This window comes from Dipteris shenzhenensis, chromosome 6 (genome assembly GCF_047967505.1).
Source record: "Dipteris shenzhenensis isolate YYH24624 ecotype China chromosome 6, Dip_SZ_1.0, whole genome shotgun sequence".
NCBI lineage: Eukaryota > Viridiplantae > Streptophyta > Polypodiopsida > Gleicheniales > Dipteridaceae > Dipteris > Dipteris shenzhenensis.
In genome coordinates, this window is record NC_141601.1 from 50514068 (window position 1) to 50535405 (window position 21338).

The window sequence follows — 21338 nt, forward strand, 5'->3', positions numbered from 1 at the left end:
GTGCCAAAGCCCCTAGCTCTAGAGATAAATGAACATGAAAGACTGCATCGAAATGTAGAGGGGCAGCCCCAAACTTTGCTAGTACGAAATGCAATGGCTAGCTATGGATCATCCGAGCAAGAAGTAGAACCTGTAGTCTCTTTATGCAGGACTAGACTATCTCCAATATATCTATCCCCAAAAGGGACTATCGTACATCCCCATTGGACGAACCAGTGACAGCACTAACACTTGATCTTGGCTAGTGTGGCATACCCTCTACTTGAACGAGCATACCCTCTACTCAAACGAGCTACCATGGCTGGTCACATTGTGAAAATAGGGCCCGAGAAGAGGACCCCTAGGTATATATAGAAGTCCAAAAAATCCACAAGGCTAGACAAGGCTCCCAATCCATTAAAATGTTACTGTTGAGTACAAGGTGGCCGCAATTGGTTTGGCAGACGTGCACACATACACACACTTTTTTTTGGTAAATCCATGAGAGGTATATTATCAGCAAGATTTACATGAGGGTCTCAAAAAACAGAGAGCCTCAACAAGAAATCAAAAGCAAAGAGAAACTATTTTCAGGCATGACTGAGGAAGATCTCCTTGATGGCAAGCATCATAGATAGATTGCCGTAGGGAGAGTCTGAAATATTCATAAGATTGCAAGAACAGATTCCCAAAATATCTCATGTTGTGATCCTGCCATATGGTCCAAAAAGCCCAATATCTGACCCAGTACAAAAATAAAGAGTAATGGACCAGGGTTGTAGGAAGTCTGCCAAAAAGCATAAAATGTTTCCCAAAAGGGGAGTTAGGGAAACGAAGGCGAAGCAACATGGAAATTTTGCATACACACACACAATTTTTTTGGTGAAATCTTTGATTGATTATTATATGAGTACCAACCTCAAATAAGGTGCTACAATTACATCAACTGAAAATTTTAGTATATGCCAAAAAGACCTCATGATCTATGCAGCGGGTCTACAAGTAATCAAAGAAAGATTGCTATAGAGAACGCCTAAAATAGCCAAATAGAGAGAAAGTAGGATCACCAAAGACTTTACAATTCCTATATGTCCATAAAGTCCATAGTGCCCAGTAGCAAACCCAAACAAAGAAAAGATGAAACTCCGGTCTGGATGGATGAAACCCAAATAGCCAGAAGAACTTCCCAAATGGAACAGATGGGAATTTCGCTCGCAGGCATTGTCGAAGCAGATCAAAAAACTCACGAGAGCACGAACAATGCCAAAACAAGTGAGGCACAGTCTCCGAAGAAGCAGAACATATGTAGCAAAGTGCAAGAGCAATGTGTCGATGAGCTAATAGCTATCCAGATGGAAACACTCCCAAAAGAACTCGCCAAAAGAAAACATGTTGCCGAAGCGGTACTTTATAGGCCCAAAGTTGCTGTAATCTTTTCCTCCACCACTTGGCTGGGCGATGCATTCGCCAAACAGAATCACCTCTCTCTGAAACCCAAGGTTGAGGCAACAGGATTTTATACAATGCAGGTATAGTAATCTAAGACAGCCTCAAAGGATGAGAAGAGGACCCTGGAGAAGTCAAAGTTCAATCTTCCAGCCGCGGTCCTAGAGTTCCAAAGGAGGAATCGGAACAAAAGGCGAAAGCATAGAAGTAATTTGTCGCCACAAAGGACGATAATGAGAGCCTAATCCATATGTAGTGGCTGCTAGAGAAAAGGGGAGCACAGTACCAGCATCATCTATAACATCAGCAACCGAGGTGATGCCTTTAAATGAGACAAAGTAGGAACGTCGAGGTTCTTGTAAAGCCAAGGGAGGCTGAAAGACTTTCAACCAGTGAATGCTTTTAGCTCTCAAAGAATTTCCAAGCAAAGATTGCCATCCATTCCATTCCACATGAGAAAGAACATGCTTCCAGTCAAGAAGCAAGTGGGAGACAAAAGGGCAGCCAGGCAAAGTGCCATCAGTGCAGCCAAAAAAGAAATCCCATTGATCGAGTTGCCAATGACCAAACACAGAAATATTGATATGAGTGACCAGAGTCCTAATCATAAGAGCCCAAGGCTGATCACCTTGCAGAAATTGTAGCAACATTTTTCCCCTATGGGCAAGAATATGCACATGAATATCCGTGATGTTCAATCCACCATGCATCTTGGGAGAACAAATGTGATGCATCGAAGGCAGCCTGAGACTTTTTCTACCATGTTTGGATCGCCAGAATATTTCCATAAAGACAGACATGAAAGACGTAAGATCTGCCTTAGTGAACATGATCAATGGCAAGTAAAATTGAATATATGCCACAAGGATGGACTGCACTATTCGAAGACGAACGTGCAAAGGCCAGGTTGCCAATTTCCAATACTCAAGCTTTTTCCGAAGCTTAGCCAAAACCCAATCAGTTTGTTGTCGGCGAGTGAGTTCCCACCCCAAAGGGTAACCAAGATAACGAACAAACTGAGTGGGTGGAATGATATCCCTGGGCCATAATAGACTATGCCAGTCTTTGGAATGCAAAGGGAGCAACTTAGACTTCTGAAAATTAACATGAAGACCAACTGCCAAACCATAAACAGAGAGAGCCTGCAAGGCACCAAGATCATTTCGGGGTAAAGAAAGAATCATCAGCATAAGCTTAAGCAACCATGCTGCGATTAGCATCCAATTCCAAGCCATGAAGTGATCCTATAGCCACAAGATGATCAACATATTGCAGCATAGGATGAGTAGCAATGGCATACAGTAAAGCACTGAGAGGGCGTCCTTGGAGGACCGAACAACGAAGAGTCCACTCATTAGAGATATCCCCAGAAAGAATGCAAGCCGCATTGCTATCTCTGTAAAGCCAGTAAATAACCTGCTGCATTTTTTGTCCAAACCCCAAAGCTCGCGTATTTTGCGAGATGAAATCCCATTAAACTGTGTGAAAGGCTTTTGCAATATCTACCTGCAAGAGTAGAACATCCTCCTGCATATATTTGGCATATTCAATCCTAATATAAGCATTGGCAATGTTATCTGTGATAAATGTGCCATGCTGCAATGCTAGCTAGGATCTCCCATGGAGAGTTGACCGAGGAGTGAGCAGCCCTGAAAAGAGCGGCCGGAACATCCTCTAGAGAGCACGACTCCACAAGGTGTCGTCGGATGTGAAGAGCCCAAGAGGAATCAAGTCTCTCAAAAAATATATGGGGCCCTGAAAGAGCAAGCCAAGCCACTGATCCCCAAGTCATATAGAAAGTGGGCACCCTACTGCCCCTGGTGGTCCTGGGGTGCGCGAAGCAGGGCTCCCTGTGGCTCTTGGTGGTCCTGGAGTGCGTGGTACAGGGTGCTGGGGAGGTGCAGTCGTGGTAGTACGTGAAGGAGCCGCACCAGAAGACCTCTTGGGTCTTTTTCTCTTCCTTGGGCAGTCTCTCGCAAAGTGCCCAAGGGTCCTGCAAATCCTGCACTGGTCCTGTCTACCTGAAATCTCGACTCTCTGTCGAAAGAGAGAGCCGTCTGGACGTTGAAGCATAATGTGGTCATCTGAGATGTTAGGGTTAGAGACAATGACCCTAACACGAGGCACCCTGTCTGCACTGACTGCCTCTGCAAAGGAAGAAGGCATGCCAGGAAGGGAGGGGATCTCAGTGACCACTCCGAATGTGGCTCCGATAGTAGCAAGCAGTCGATGGTAGACCTGAGGAAGACCAGGAAATCTAATGAACAGTGATGTGACCTACCTGTCCTCCTCGACCAGATCGAACCCCAAGGTGTAGGGTAAAAGAAAGATCCTCCTCGAACCCAAAGCCAGGGGATTAGCTTTGAGAACAAGGGCTATGGACTCGTGGGAGTCGAAAACCACTTGGAAGAATCCACGTCCCAAAAGTCGAATATCCTTGAGGTGTGGGGCGAGGTCTCCTGGTAACGCCGCCAGCATCCAATCTCTAGCCTGTGATTTGGAAGGGTGTGACCCAAAGATGCAGGCGAAAAGTGATGTGGAGCCCTCTAATTCCACATCTTTCTTGAGCGGCTGCAACTCGTCTTCTGAAAAATGATGGTTTTCGCGGCCGGTGGAGGTGGACGGAGATTGGCTGAATGGGGATCCATTCGCCAATGGATGTAAAAAGGCCGATTCCAACACTGAAAAAGCTCCGTCCGTGAAACTACTGCCTGAACGCAGGCACAGGAAGAAGGAGAAAGAGAGGGTAGGAGAGAGGGGAAGGGAAGGAGAGGATAGATTGAAGGGGGAGACGGAGGTAGGCTGAGGGGGAGGCGTGGGGAGCTGAGTTAGGAAGGGGGTAGGGAGGACTCTCTTTTTTTTTTTTTTTTTTTTTGGGGGGGGGGTCTCCTTGCGGGGGGGATAGGAGGGAGGGAAAGGGAGGGCGGGGGAGAGGAAGGAGGGGGAGGGGTAGAGGAAAGGAGGGCAGGTTAGGAGGGAGAGAAAGGGAGGGCAGGGGAGAGGAAAGGATGGAGGAGGGGGAGAGCAGCGGGGGGGGGGGGAGAGGGAGGGCGAGGAGAAGGGGGCGGGGGGGCTGGCGGGGGAGAGGGAGGGCGGAGGAGAAGGGGGCAGCAGGAAGGGGGGCAGCGAGGGGGGGAGAGGGATGACGGGGGAGGGGACAGGGGAGGAGAAGGGAAGCGGGGGGGCTGACGGGTGGGGGAGAGGTAGGGCGGGGAGGGAGAGGTAGGGGCAGCAGGGAGGGAGAGGTAGGGGGCAGCGGGGGGGGGAGAGGGAGGGCGGGGAGGAGGAAGGGGAGAGGGAGGGTGAGGGACGAGGGAGAGGGGGCTGGCGAGAGGGGAGGGAGAGGAGGAGCAGCGAGAGGGGGCAGCGAGGGAGAGGGAGAGGGAGAGGGAGAGGGGGGCAGCAAGGAAGAGGGAGAGGGAGAGGGGGGGGCAGTAGCTCACGGGGAGGAGGAGCAGCTGTTCGGTTGAATTCCTTAGCCCTTTTTCAGTCACCTTCCTCCCGAAAGAGGGGAGTGTCAAAATGGCCTATTAGACCAGCATACATATGCTGATTATGCTCTTGCAAAGCAACTATATCAGGCTCCAATTGGCTGATATACATCCAGACCAGTTTCCATTTGCGACCATCACACATTCCCTATACATTGAGAGTAACACACTTTAGATGATCAAGCATATTTACAGTTATGGGACACGTATGTACAGCAACTAACGGTGATAGGACAAAACCTATATCAAGTTTTTGAGCACTGTATATAGCTGTGGGTAGGCACATAGCTGTACACATCTAGGGTAGAGACAATAAAGTATGTTTTGCAAGGACTTCATGGGAAATGATGAAATGCAATGTGGTTGTACCATACTTCAAGAGCAAGAGTGTCCAGTGGTGATTAAGCGAAATGTTTTTGGGGTCATGTAAAGTCAAGTCATGAAGGGTTTTTTTATATTTTCCTGAGTCAATGTGCACTTGCATGTTACAGGAATTTGATATGTTATGGTATCCATGACAAAGGGCTTTTCATGTGTGTGTACGGGGCTGCATGCAAGCTTTAATGTGCATGCTAATGTGTGTGGGAATTGTGTGACTAAAGGTCCAAAATGTGCATTTAATGTGATTTGGGAGAAATGTCTTGAGAGTGGTAAAATGTCACCGATGAGGTGGCAAATTAGGCTGAGGTGGCTGGACTGATTGGGAAGGCATCTTGCACATGCAAGGTGGCTACGTGATGGATGAAGGGGAGCTTCTAGGCTGTGAGCTGGAGCTACGTGGAGATGGCGGCTGGGAGCAAATTCGGTTTTATGCTGGAAGAATCTACATAGGTAGGGGCTCTGAGAAATAAAGGTGGAACGATCAGAGAGGTTGGAGAGGCTCGCAATTGTTGATGGGAGGTCGTGCGTGAGCAGGAAGCTGAAACCTGTGCATTAAGACATCGTGTGTGTTGACAAAGAAAGCTTTGTGAGCTAGGGAAGTTGTGGTGGTGACTGTGTATGTGACAGGTCTGGGATTTCGACTGGAGGAGCTTGGAGTAGATGGGCTCCAAGTGCTTCATGTTGACGAACTTTATGGCACAATTGGCTCTGGCTGGAGTCTTGTAGCAAACTCTATGGTAGTTGCTTGAGGTGCTTCTGCTGGCTGGAGGTTCAGAGCGACGCAGAGGCCTGTGAGCGACAGAGAGTATGCACCATGCGCTTCTTGGTTTCATGGGGAAGGCGTCGCTAGCTCCATGAGCTCTATGAGCATGAGAGAAGTTGTGAAGGTGGAGATGAGCGACGAGCTCTAGCACACTAGCGTGGAGAGCACTGGCTATTGCTCTTATTGGGAGCTGCTGGATTTGAGGAGGATGACTATGCGGGCAGTTTGCTTTGGAAGGAGCTATATGGCTGTGGCGTCATTTCTGCTGGCTGGAGGTCCTTGGACGGAGGTTGTGTGTGAGTAAGAGGGTGTTGCAATGTGCGCACGGGTTGGCTAGTTGTGGTGTGAGCACTCAGTTGCTTCAAAGTTGGAAACAGTGAGGCCTTTGGCCACAGGCGGGTACCGGGTGTTGCTGCAAAGACCTCAACTGATAGAATCTCCAGAGATGGCGGGCTGCATCATTGCTAGTGCTCGATGATGATCTTGGGAAAGATCTGATAAGGTTAGCTTGTGGGTTGATATCTTGAAGAGTCACGAAGATAGCCTTCACGTGGGCTGTGGGTTCATAGTATTCTGAGGCTAACTATTTTCTGAGTTTTGGGGGGAAGTTCAACTTAAGTTCAGTCTGTTTCGGGCTGTGTAGTCTTTTGTCTCTCTTTGAGTCTGTGTGATCCATGTTCAGTCAGTTTTTTTTTGTGGGGGTTTGTCTCAGTGCCTATTACAAAGACACATGCTCTAGTACCTGGTTCATAAGCTCATCATCTACGAGCCCACATTGCAACTGATCCCTATGAAGTCTCAGCTATCTGATGTGGTGAAGTACATAATTCCTGGTTGTCTTTCCTTTTTTTTCCTTATCATCTTTTTTGGCGATCCTGCTGGGGACAGGAGGAGTTTTGAATTGAGATTGGGTACTCAAGACAAAACGGTCCAGAAGAATTGGCTAGGGAATGTTGCTTGAATTTCTGTGTGGTTAGGGATTGAAACTATGAAGACAAAGCCTCGCATGAGAGTGATTCATTGTGAGTTATGTGGGGAGTGTGGACACAGGAGAGATAGATGCCTTGATGTTGAACTTCGGGTGATACATCTCCGTGCTAAGGTTCAAAAGGCTTTGAAGGTGATTGCTCTTAGGAAGAAGAATGCCAGTCAGATGCAGGGTAAGTTTTCTTCAGTAGAGTGATTATTTTTATTTTCTTCCCAGAAGAGGTTCGGTGGTATTTCTGGTTGGATGTGTGTTTGAGATAAGTTAGTCAAGAGGAGAGATGGCTCATGAATTTCCTCGATTTCACGGGTTGCCCAATGAAGACCCAGAGAGGTTTTTAGAGTGTTTGGAGTTCACAGCTCTTATTAAAGACAGGAATGCTCCAGAAGTCCTTCTTCAAATTCTATCCTTTTGTTTGTTGGGAGAAGCGAGAACTTGGCTGCAGACTTTCTCTGCAAGGATGCGTGATGATCAGGGTGCTCACAGAAACCCGACTTATCCAAAGGTGAGGACAGCTTTCCTGGACAGATTTATGTGTGTTAGAGATCCTAATGGCATTTGGAGAGAGCTATGTTTATTGCAGCAACAGCCGACTCAGTTAGTGGATAAGTATGTCGGTAAGTTCACCGTGTTGTGGAATAAATGGCAGGTGGCCTTATTACCTGAAGTTCCTCCCAGAGTCATAAAAAAGGATAGGTTTGTTGCTGGTCTGAAGCCGGAGATTAGGATAAAGATTGAATGTAAAGAGCTGGTCACTTATGAGGATGCTCTTAGAGTAGCAAAAGAGAAGGAGAGGAAGCTGATAAGATTGTCACAAATGATGCAAGAGATGCCAATGGTTCAACATGTGCCTGAAATTCTCTCTCATGTGAAGCCAGAAATACAGAAGCCTGAAGTCAAGAAGGAGGAGAATATAAAAGAAGAAATTCATGAAATGTCGGATAAAAGAAGAAATTCATGAAATGTCGGAGCTTATAAAGAGTTTGAGTTTGAACTTGATGAACGATAGGGGAAGAGGTAGATCATCGGGTGGTTATGGCAGAGGCAGTATGCCTTCTTCAAATAATTCAGGCCCGTGGCAGGCAGGACGAGGTCAAGGGTCATTTGCACCTTGTGTCCAGTGCTTTAATTGTGGAGAGTGGGGACATTACAGCACACATTGTGATAAGCCTCCTCGTGCTAGAGGTGATGTTTATCAATTGCCAACAGGGTTAAATAATAGGGTGAATGATCATAGTGTAGAAGTAAAAGATGCAGGTCAGCCTAGTACCTCTGGAATCTATAAAGCCACTGCAGAAGAGAAAGGGAAAGGTAAGGCAGTTACATTTGGCTTGTTGGAGTTGGAGGAAGTTAAAGATGTCATGCCATTAGGGAAGAGAGATAGACAAGAGGAGGTTGGTCCGAGTGCAAAGAAGGGGAAGCAGTCTGAGGAGATGATGACCTACCAAAAGAAGAAGAGCAGGAATCCCAGAAGGAAGTACAGAACTACAGATTATCCCATGGGGAAGGAGCAGGGAGATTATGATTTGGTGGAAGATCTTTCAGCGAGGAAACCGGACTTTACATTTGCTCAAATGATTGGTCTAAGCCCAAAGCTTAAAAAAGAATGGAGGCGGGCTGTAAATCCAGCAAAGAAGAACTCTCATAAAGGTACAATTAAGCTGATGTCTGTCTCAAAGTTGCCGGATCTTTTACCTACTGTAGAAGCCTGGCATAAAGGAAAGGGTTTTGGAGAGGCCTATATAGATGGAGGTGCACAAATTTGTGTAATTACCCAGGCTTGTGTGGAAAGATTAGGACTGAAGATATCCCACTCCTCTAGTTATCGCATCAAAATGGCAAACCACTCCAAGGTGAAGACTCGAGGGATAGTACCTCGTCTGGAGGTTGAGGCATTCAGTGTTTCATGTCGAGTGGATTGTCATGTGATGCCTGCGGGGTTGGGAGCCTATCCTTTGATTCTTGGAAGGCCGTGGTTGAGGAAGGTAGGTGCAATTCAGAATTGGCAGAAAGGAATCTATTCTGTACATACGAATGGGAAGAAATTGAATTTGGATATGGTAAGCAAGGCTGAAGTTTCAGATTCAGCAAGTGAAGAGGAAGAGAGAAGCGAAACCAGCAATGAGGATGAGAGTTCGGTGATTTCAGAAAGTGATGGAGGAACAATAGCATTGGTGGATTTGGTAGATGAGGATTCACAGGTGGATTTTGTGGGAGCAGCAGGGTTCGGTGAGGAAGAGGTGGATAGGTTTGAGGTTATCGAGGATTTAATGCAGCCCAAATGTTCTCAAGAATTAAACCAGGTGTTGATTGATCAATCATTGAATCCTGATCTCAATGTTGAGGAGAAAGAAGAATATTTGAAGATGTTGCAGAAATACCCCAATTTGTTTATCACCTCTTATGAGGAGATCACGGGATTTAAAGGGAAGCCTCTGAGGATTGAGCTGAAGGAACGTGGCAAACCTGTTTTTCAGAAAATAAGGAGATTAAGCCCGGAACACAGAGATGTGCTCAAGGAAGAGGTAGATAATCTTCTCAAGGTAGGAATAATTTATCCTGTAGTTCACTCTGATTGGATAAGTCCTGTGGTCATAGTGCCAAAAGGTGTAGACAAATGGAGAGTTTGTGTTGATTACAAACCTCTGAATGCAATGACAAAGAGAAACCACTATCCTCTGCCTTTTCTAGATGATATTCTTGATAAAGTGGCGGGTCATGAAATGTACAGCTTGTGTGACGGATATTCAGGGTACTTCCAAATAGCCATAGCCCAGGAAAATCAAATCAAGACTACTTTCATTACCCCCTGGGGCTGTTTTTGTTACAGGAAAATGCCTTTTGGAGTTACCAACGGCCCCTCGCACTATCAGGAGAATTCAGAACTGATTTTATCACCTTTCCTGGATAAATTTTGTAAAGTGTTTATTGATGACATCTGTGTGTACAGTGGAAGAAGGGAGCACTGTGGCAAGCTGGATCAGGTATCTTATGAGATTGATAATAATGGTGGTCAATTAAATCCTAAGAAGACTCAGTTAGCTCAGACCAGCATTAAAATATTGGAGCATATTGTATCTGAGAATGGGATCGAGCCAGATCCAGGTAAAGTAAAAGCTTTAGTTATGCTGTCCTCTCCTGAGAATACCAAGTAGTTGCATACCTTTCTCCAGAAGGTGAAGTATCTATCGAGATTTATTCATATGTTATCTCAGATTTTGTATCCTCTTCAGCAGGTGGTAAAATCTGAGCCTTTGAAATGAACAACAGAGAGTGAAGAGGTGTTTGAGGCAGTTAAGGAATCCTTGACTCATATTTCAAGTGTAAAGCCACCAGATTATTCCAGGACTTTTTATGTGAATCCGTCTATGATTGACTATTGGGTGGCCAAGCCATTGCCTCACCCCATAGCAGAGCTACCTCTAACTAGTCGCTCATCTCTTTGTGCTTGCCATTACACTTGTTTGGATTGCAATGAAAGATGCGCTTCCTTGCACTCCTTATGGGAGTTGTTCTTTTCCCGAGGCCATCACATGGACCTCTTGTCTTCAATGGGCCACTGTTTGAGGGATGGGCACATACTCTTCCAAAGTATTATTAGTGGCCAAAGGCCGCTAGTGTGAGGCATCTTCCTTTCTACATGTGCTTCCCTAATTTGTCACTTGTTATATGTATCTGTGGTTCAAGCAAAAAAGGTGCTATGTGCAAGTGTATGAGAGGTATGGTGGTACAAGTGCACAAGGGGTTGCATGATAGGAGTGAAAGGAAAGTATTGGGTGCAAGTGCGTATACGAACAAGGGTTGCTAAAAAGGTGCTAGGAGAAGAGATCTTTTGGAAGAAGAGGATTCCTAACCTCCTACTAGCCTTCCAATCACCCTCCTCCTTGCCATCCTGCCTTCCTTCCTCCCCTTCTTGTACTTCCACCTCCATTCTACCCCTCTGCTTCTTCCCTTCCTCTCAACCACCTCTGTTTGGGTGTGATAGCAGCCAGCCAGCAAGATGCAGAGGATCAGGTGCATGTTAGGGTTTCTTAAGTCGTGCTATTGTGGCATATTATGAGGTGGCATGGTAAGTCTAGTTACACACTTTTTTAATATCTTTCACAACAGGATGTCACAAGAGGATTTCACTTCCTTCCTATTTCTATGATGTGAACTTACAATGTATTCCTTAAAGTACAGTATTAAACATACAAGGGAAGAGGAAATGAGAGTCCGACCAGCATCTATTATTGAGCAGGTTAATAGTGAATTGAATTAAATGAACATCCATCTCAGTCAACTTTAATATGGAATCTAATAAGCTTGAATGAGCTTGCCATGCTGTATGATAATGGTGATATGCAGATGGAATACCTCATGCTTTAGATCTGTGATGGAGTTTCGAAGCTCCCGGCTTTTGGGAACAAATGTGTAGCATATGAGAATCGATCTCTCCAAGCTCCCTACTTGATGCTTTAAGAAAGATATCTCGTTGTCCCTTTTTGACATTTCAATATCCGAAATTCTGAACAGTTCCTCCTGATGCCAGAAAAGAAACCACTATTTTTCAAAATAAATTTTATTAGAAGTGGTCCATTGATTAAACTCAGTAGAAGAGGATTAAATTATGAGGTATAAATCTGGGCTGATTTCTATTTCTTGCATGTTGTCATCTCCAAACTTTTCTCACATGGCTGGTATAACTCCAGTTTCATCTGTTACTTTGGCCTTTTTCATTTTGAAGGAGAATAATCTATTATTAGCATAGTAATGACATGTATCATGTGAACAGGCCTGATCTAAATCCCATGAATTGCTCTAGGATTGAATGTTCTATAAAAACATAAGACTAGAGGAAGGATCAATGCAGAAATAATGGTACTCATCAATTAAAGAATTTGGTGAAGTCAGTCAGTTTCCTGATGGGAAGGAGAGATTCCCTATGCATAAAATATTCTGGGGCACAACACAGTATAATAGAAGATAAATGCTGCAATTAAAGATAGATGAACAATAATTTAGGAAGCTGATACTAGTTGTAACATGAGTCCATGAGTGATGTTATCAATCTAAACTTTCAGGGGGAAAACTCTAGAAATGCACGTGTTGAAGATATGAGATGACATTCTAAGATTTCTTGCCTACCTGCACATTCGACTTTTCATATAAGATGCAAAGCTCATCGTTTCGATCAATCAGAGATATTCCAACATGGTTTCGATCAAGCACACATGTTTCATAGTGTTTGCGAAACGTTGACATCTCCTTCTCTGCAGAATTTATGAAACCATTCATCCTTGCAACTTCAATATGCTTCTCATCAACAAGTTCCTGCAAAAACAAATTAATAGGTTTTGAATCTTACCCTCCCTCATAATGCATGAGGCACTTATCAAAGATTATATAAAAGCAATGATACCAGGTTTCTAGAAATATGATACCCAAATCCTCATTCAATGACCTATGTGGTTTACTAAAGCAAAAAAGTGTCGTTAATTTAAGCATGGTTTATGAGATCACAATTGTGTAACTCTGCAGTGCTCCCTTACTCTCAGTTCAAGATGGCGGTGCTTTCTACATGTATAGATTTAGGTTTTCAGTTTTGCAATCCCTATCAAATAGGATGACAAGCTGCCTGGTTTTGTTTTGCTAATGACATGGCCTTCTATATTGAGAGAATAGAGTAATTTATCCGAGGTAACACCAGAATTGTTATTTCTCTGAAGCAAGCTGCCCAACTTCCTGCTGCCTAGAAGCTTCCCCTGCCTCTCTCCCCTGCGTTGCCTGTTTCTCGCTGCATGTCTACCCCCATGGCCTGCTGCTCCCCCCCCCCTTCCCCGGCTCCAACCCTGCTGCATCCACCTCCTTTTCCACTGCCTCCCCCTCCTTCTAGGTACTCTACCACCCTCCCGCTACCCTCACACCCGCCCTCATGGTCTCCCTCTGCATCCCTCCCCTCACTCGCTTCCATCCCCCACTCTCGCCCTCATGGCCTGCCTCTGCATCCCTCCCCTCACTCGCTTCCATCCCCACTCTCAGCCCATCTACTATGCCAGCCCTCTTCCCCTCCTCTCAGCCCCTCCCTTGCCCTCTTAGCCCCCTCCCTCGGCCCCTACCTTACCCCTCCATTTTCAGCGATGGACTAGTCATAACTTTGTTCGAACCAGCCCTCCACCCTTGGTTGATGAATGGCCAGCCATCCATTCAATCCTCGACCCTTCCACCGGCCGCGCCTTCTCTTTAGGCTTCAATCTTGTAGAGGAGGACAGGTAGGTGACTTCACTGTTCATCTGATTCCCAGGTCTGCCCCTCACGTTTACCATAGGCTCCTAGCCATGATTGGAAATTCCTTTGGGCTGGTCACACAGATCCTGACTCTTGCTGGTTTACCCTCTTTCGAAGAGGAGGTGATCAGATCGGACGGGATTCCCAAAGTTAGGGCCATCGTATCTGAGCCTAATATTTCCGACGACCGTATCATGCTCCAAAAACTACATTTTTGGCAAAGAGTCAAGATTCCAGGAAAGCAGGATCAATGTCGGGTATCTAGGACTTTTGGGCATTTCCCTAGAGTTTACCCAAAGAAGAAGAAAAGGCGGCCAAAAGAGTTTGCTGGTGTGCAGCCCAGCCTCATCCTCGTCAAAGTGTTCCTTTGGTGCATCCTGCATGCCTAGCACCCATCACTTCCAGATCAGGAGGCCCCTTCTCTTGCCTCAGTCTATGCTTTGGTCAAGGCCAATGATATCTGGGTTTTGGTTGTGGCTAGTCATGCTCCTAACCCAATTAAGATCGTGGCCAGTGATACCCCTTAGCCAGCTCTAACCCATGCCAGTGATGATGCTCTTTCGGATCCTCTTCTAGGTATTGGCATTTCATTAGAGCAGCCACCTTCCCCGTTAGCTCTTCGGACACCCTTCATCGATCAAGGGAAGGATATGGCTTCTACCTCATCGGCTCTTTTGTAGGCAAGGATTTTACGGAATCCAGCACTGTGTTTGGTTCATAAGAATCTCATGTGTCATGTGTCTTGGTACTAGGGATGGTATGATAAAAATCACTAATACCAAAAAGGGCTACCTCCACATGTGAAGGAGATGGCACTCCACCCAGCATATGAGACACCCAAATCTGTAAACCCATCCTCTATGAGGCCCTCCTCTACATACAAAGCATATGGAATCCTAATATTGGCAGAGCAGTGTCTCAAATGAGGCTCATGAATCATCATAACCACCAAAATTGATCTGAGGTGCATATCCTTGGTGAAATATATACCGAGCCATCTTTGTCTATGCCCAATCATCAACATAAATCCATCTATTTGCATGTGGATGCATCTTCACTCTCTTGTTCAATCATGAAAACTGGAGTGACAAAGGCAAAGTGTGAAAGGCATCATTTGTTCAAACATCTCTGCCACTGAACTAGAAAAGGAAGGCATCCCAAGCTGCGCTCTCAAGTGAGTGAATGCTTGCCTAACAAAAGAGGGCTAGCGTAACTCCAAGTTCCCAACTCCATGATCTCTTTTCCCCACTTTTTGTATGAGGGCAACTCCACCATTTAAAGTCATCTTCAGTAATCCATGTTTTTTCAAATTGCAATTGGGACCCAAGAGACAAGTTTCTTTCAAAAAAGAACATGATCCCCTCTTTTGTGGAGGGGATAAAGGTCCAGAAGACCAACCTTAAGTCCCCCAATCAATAGTATGATGCACTATGCTCATGAGGGTGTAGTGATACCAAGTCCAACCATAAGGGAAAGAAATGAATCTGAAACTGAAATGTGGGTTCCTTTGCTAGCGCCCAAAGCAGGACATCAAAAGGTATGACTAGAAAGAAATTTATCCGACTTTGCACAATCTTTCGCATCCTTGTGTTCATTAATAAATAGAAAATCGATAGGACTCCTAGTGACACTTGGATGAAGCCGATTTTGAATCAACTTCCTTCGGCGGCGGCGATGAGGCACATTGCCAAGTCCCTCATATTCCATCTAAGTAGGCTGGAAAACCTTACACGACCTAGTGGCAGAAACATCTCCCTCCTATGTAGAAGATCTCCAAGAGTAGGGGATAGGAGGGAAGTCCATAGGGGAAAGACTCCCTACGTCTCTGGAAGAAGATGCTATGTCCATAGAAAAACCAAGATCCGCGTCTCCAAAGGTAGAGGGCACAAACTCTACCGCTCCAGAATTAGTTAAAGAAGAAAAGAAGTTCGCAGATTGGCCTTCGATAGCAGCTAGGAGCCCTAGAGAGGGAAGAGCCCATAGATGCTTGGATTCAGAAGCCCCTTGCTGCAGTAGCAAGGGTTTATCAACAGGTTTTGTTAGATCAAAGAGCAAAGTATGCCTTTCATGCATGGGAATGATTTAAGAATTCAAAAGGGAATGAAGAGTCAATAAACACTTCTTCTCTACTCTTGGTGTAGAGAAAGTGTTTCTCAACTTATTGACTTTGATGAGGTTTTACAGTTAGATCCTAATGCCGTCTTACGTATAGCTACTGTTTTTATGCTTCTCTCCTTTCAACAAGTCTTGATACGCATGCCAAAGATGATGCCAAATATAGAGTTTGGCAGGGTATTCTAGCATTGGTGAAATCATACACATGAGAGTCTCACTTGATGCACCTTTCACCAATATGGAATTTAGGACTGCACTTCTTGCCCTCCACAAGGGCAAGTGCTAGGAATTAGATGGGTTGACACCCTCCTAACGTAGCCATCTCCATGGTTAATATCAACAACTGGTACACGATACCATGAAGCATTACATGGACACAAGTGTTTCACAACAAAGTGTATACAACAACCTCTGATCCATCATAGCAATCATTTTGGATTGAATGGTTTTTCCAACTCCATGGCACTCTCCTTTTCTACGGTCTACTACTGTCATGGATTATTGTATATGAGGCTTAGGCTTTGTCGGATTAGATATTGTGTTGCGCAGCCATAGAGATGGGTGTTTCTGGTGTTATTCTAGGTGTTCAACATTCATACCATAGTTTGTACCAGGCATCATCTCTTTTAATGGATATTGTTGTACTCTTGAGCCTCCGGTCAGGACTCCCACCCAGAGTCACACCTTGGTCACACCTAGTCGCATCGTGTTCACATGTGTTCACATCTTGGTCACTCTGGAGCAAATAGTACATGACTTGACTTGGACATGACTTGACAGTACATGACTTGGCAGTACATGACTTGTACAAGACTAGGACATGACTTGGCAGTACATGACTTGTACAAGACCCAGGCATGACTTGGACATGACTTGTACAAGACTTGGACATGACTTGGATATGACGGGAGTAGTACATGACTAAAGAGTACCAAACCTCAACCTCGTTCAACCATGGTCAAAGTTGATTAGAGTGAAGTACTGGTGCAATGGTGCACAGGGGTACACCTGTTGGTGCACATGGAAAGCAGTCCAGCAGAGTGCGCAGGTGCACAGGAGGTACTTGTTGGTGCACAGGGAAGCAATCCAACAGTTAAGAGGTATAGGTGGTGCACCAACCCTCACAATCAACTAGTATCAGAAGCACATGGAATAGACAGGTGTACACATGGAGCACAGGATTCGCTGACTCAGAACAAGCTGGAGTGTTGCAGAAGCCATCAAGGATGAAGCGGCCAACAAACAGCGAAACGGCTAAGGATGCAGGAAGACATCCAATAGGAAGGAGGGAAGGAGATTTCCAATTGGGGGGAGCAGATGAGGAGAAGGTGAAGAGGGGGAAACGGGGAAAAGAGGGGGACATTCTAGCAGAGGCGGAGGGCGTGAGTGAGGGAGTGAGAGGCTAGAGTCAAGAGCTCACCTCGTGTGTATCTTCTCCTGGTGTATCAATCATCTGGTGTAACTCTCATGAGTATATGATTCATTCCTTCAAATGAACTATGCTACTTCCCATCTCTGCTCGCTTCTCTAAGATCTCTTCCAGTTGTGTTCTCCTTCCCTCCTCTCCCTTCACCTAGTACAACGGACCCTGTGTCGTGTGGTTGGAGTTTTGCTCCGTTCATGTCGAGGGTTGGCTTTTATGATGTTGTTCCGCTTTAGTCTTCTTCTTGCTCACATCACCCCTGCACTTGCACCGCTCACACATCGTTGACACTATCGATTAGCACTCGTCTACGCACCATCAGTGACACCCATGGCATGTCTTACTTGCTTCTCGCACCCAAGATCCTTGCTCCCTTAGGGGTTCTATGCATTTTTATACATATGCTCTATGTTGACACATCAAAAACTTACTTTCATTTTCTAATATTGAGATAAAAAACGTTATACCTTAAGGCACATAATCTGTCCCGTATAAAAATTCTTTGGTTGTGCAAAATCCTACTCTAGCTGAGTATTTTATGAATATGATACATGGATTGTAAAAATCTTGATAATTGCATCAAACCTTTTGTTGTTGTAGAGCCTTAGAACACTTGATAAGCTCTGTTCGCAAATGGAATCGGGATTGCACACTGTCCCGTATAAAATTCTTTGGTTGTGCAAAATCCTACTCTAGCTGAGTATTTTATGAATATGATACATGGATTGTAAAAATCTTGATAATTGCATCAAACCTTTTGTTGTTGTAGAGCCTTAGAACACTTGATAAGCTCTGTTCGCAAATGGAATCGGGATTGCACACTACCCACAAACTCTTTTCTCATTCGATGTAGAACCTTGTCCTTGTAAAGGAGTTCACCTTGCAACATGTTGAATTCCACTTCCAATCTCTTTACTTTATCCTTAAGATCAGCCATTGCAACTTTACTAACCTGGGTCAATGATTGGTTACCAACACAAGACAATATAGATACCTTGTCAGGTAGCTTAAAGACTATATATAAATGTGAACATTCAAATTATGCGTCCAATATACCACAAGGCTTTACGAATTCTAGTTTACAGAATGAAATATATTAAGAATCTATACTGTCAAGAACCATTTAGAGCAAGCTAGCTGTTATAATCTAAACTCATGAGATAAAGATTAATGGATGAAGATATGAATCAAAGCATCAACAATAGTGCTAAATGGTCATCTTTAATCATTCGAATAGAAGAATTGTTGCAATGGAACATCATGTTTCTAATTGCATATAAAACACAATTCAACATTGATTGATAAACATTACAACAGTAAAAAGTACTAAGAGTTAAGAATTCGTTATACCTATTCCATGCTCATTGTTGAGAGAGAAAATCATGGGATACTACATGTAATTCCTTAACCCCTACCACACTTGCTAATGTGAGTTGTGCACCCTGCTGCTCCCGCTTCTCCCTCGACCCTCACTCACTAGCTCCCTCCGCCTTCTCTTCTTCTGGCCATGAGCTCCCACCCCCTCCTCCGCCTCTTCGTACAACCCCCTCCCCGATTGCCTCTCCATTTCTCCCGCTTCCTCCCGCTCACACCATGCTTCTACTTTTCTCCTCTTCTACCCCCTTTTCTCCAACCTGCCGCGTTCTACCTCCTCTGCCTCTCCATGGTCTGCTCGAACAGCCCGAGGTTCTGCCCCCCAGCTTTTCTGGCTGCCCAGCTGCCTTTTGGAGTTGTTGGGCTTTCTGGCCTTTTGTCTTGCAGCCTGCATTTAGAGACAGCCTTCGGTTTTTTTCGCAGGTCTTCAGCAAAGGATCTTGGCCCTGATATTTGCTGAGGAACCACGCCAGCCTTGAGCCTGTAAGCCCCCATCATTTTTCTATTTCTGAAGGCTGGTTTTGTGCCAGCCCAGGCAGTATTTTCTAGGTGGCTGTTTCCCATAATCCCCTTTCCTTTTCCTCAGACTCCATCCCACTTTTTATTCCTTTTTTCATCCCTTACTTCACCTCTTCCTTTTGCTAGTAGCAAGAGCAATCTCTTCTTTGCCTTCTTGGGGTTATAATCCTAGTGATGACTGGCTAGAGGGGCTCTTATGACAACTCCCTGAACTCCCACAACTGTTCAGATTTCCCTCTCCCTAGGACAAGCAGTAGGTGAATAATGTAGTTCAGCCTTTGTAGGACATAGCATTGGTGGTGGGTCGCATAGTAGGTCTCATGCCCATGAGGACCTAGGTTAGAGATTGGATCTATGTGAGTTTGGCGCTAGAGGGTGACCACCTTTAGGAAGTACAATTCATGGGAGAGTGTCTTTCTTCTCTAGTTGAGTTCCCCCGACACTCCCCACGCCCTCGTGGAGCAGTCCCTGCATCTAGTATTCTTCATACAATGGTACCATGGTTTCACAATTGATGATATGGATATGACATACCATGTGCCGCCATCCCTAGTGACACTTCTTTCCCGGGGCTTTCGAAGGGTTACCAGCCCATATTGTCTTAAATTAGAGGTTGTTTCGGTAAAGTGGTACAGTCTCCGCCTACTGCAGCCTTGGTCTTAGAGAGGAGTGAGGTTTCAGATTTCTAGATCAGTCCGCCACAATGCCCTCTTGCCCTGTTCTTGTATTGAAAAGCATCTTTTTGAGATCTCAGGCACATATCTTTGGTCTGAGATTTCCCCTTAGGTAGGATGAGGAGGTTTTAGATAGTGAGCTTCACATGATGACAATACTGTTTTTTTTGGATGCCAGTCCCCAAATTTTCACCTCCTTCGAAACGGCCTTGGATTTATTTTGTATTTAAGTAAGTGCCCACATTAGTTGGAATAAATCCTATGGCTTTTGTATTTGTGAGGAGAACACCGTAGTTAGGGCATCGAGAGAAGAGGATTACCAAAAAGCGAGCAAAGAAAAGCGAGCAGCCCCAAATAAGCGAGCAAGATTAAATAGGTTTCAAGCGAGCGAGAACCTCATCCAGCATCTTATTCCTCTCAATATCATTGGAACAATTGATGTGATCATAAGCAAATTAAACATATTCCAACAATGAAGGCATGCCTGAAACTCACAATTAACTTCTCTTTCATCCCCATACTATCAATTTGAGTCGTTGTGGAGAGGTAGAGACACAACAATACATAAAATTTGCGATAAAAAAAGCAAACACTACTCAGATTGAACATCCACACAGCAAGATAATGATAGATCACAATGTAGAATATATGACTGAAAATATATAAACATGATCATGTGCTACATATACATATCATGTCTTTTATGCTTGCAGAAGATCATCCATACATTCGATCCAAAAACATGGAAACAGAACTAACTATGTCAAAAGAAAAAAAACACATTTTCATCATAAGGATTAATTTTGCTTAGTGAAAATACCTATGTAATCTGGACAATACCATGCTTTAAAAAACTTAGGGAGCCAAAAAAGGATTTTAGCCCTCCATATTTCTATTATGACCAATGTCTGAATGATAGTTCTATTGGAACTAGAAATGAATGCATCTAACCACTATGTTGAGTGCTCATCCAGTATCCTATAGACTATTATGTTAAAGTCAATACGTGACCACAAACTCAAGCCAATGGGGTCCTACTTTTGAGGCCTAAATGCATGAAATAGGCAGCGCGTTGACGCGCTCCCTATTTTAGGCATTCAGGCCCTAAAAGTAGGACCCCGTATCTTTGGACTTGCATATCCAAATGGGGTCATGTCATATATCAAATCAAACCGCAAGAGCCAATTTAGATGATTTTCATGTCCATTTCTCCATATATCAAAATTGTATGCATCAACATATACATACATACATACATATATATATATATATATATATATATGTATGTATGTATGTATGTACATGCATATATATACATACATACATACATACATACAAACATTAAAAGTAAGACCCCATTGGTTTCCCATGTCATGCATTTTGTTGTCTCTTGAGCATAACAACAAGCACTTGTGTTCTTTACCTTTCTTTGCAATGGGGGTCTTGATTTTGGGGGGGTATGTCAAAAATTGATCAACAACATTATTTGATGAATATAGTTTTAGTTGATGGAGAAAATGGACATGAAAACCATCTAAATTGGATCTTGCCGTTTGATTTGATATATGACATGACCCCATTTGGATATGCAAGTCCAAAGATACGGGGTCCTACTTTTAGGGCCTGGATGCCTAAAATAGGCAGCGCGTTAACGCGCTGCCTATTTTAGGCATCCAGGCTTAACGCGCTGCCTATTTTAGGCATCCAGGCCCTAAAAGTAGGACCTCGTATCTTTAACGCGCTGCCTATTTTAGGCATCCAGGCCCTAAAAGTAGGACCCCATATCTTTGGACTTACAAACCAAATGGGATCATGTCATATATCAAATCGAACGGCAAGATCCAATTTAGATGGTTTTCATGTCCATTTTCTCCATATATCAAAATTGTATGCATCAATATATACATGTATACATCAACAT

At 44.5% G+C, this 21338-nt stretch overlaps 1 protein-coding gene across 1 annotated transcript in view; it reads right to left on the reverse strand.

The window, feature by feature from the left end:
* Positions 1-21338, reverse strand: part of LOC147901299 (uncharacterized) — a 221363-nt gene that overhangs the window by 21087 nt on the left and 178938 nt on the right. Inside the window, exons 14-16 of the mRNA XM_087376466.1 lie at positions 17605-17802; positions 12173-12358; positions 11402-11566 (exon numbers count right to left, since the gene is read on the reverse strand). Of these exons, the coding sequence (XP_087232592.1) occupies positions 11402-11566; positions 12173-12358; positions 17605-17802 (549 nt within the window). The remainder of the gene's footprint in view (positions 1-11401; positions 11567-12172; positions 12359-17604; positions 17803-21338) is intronic.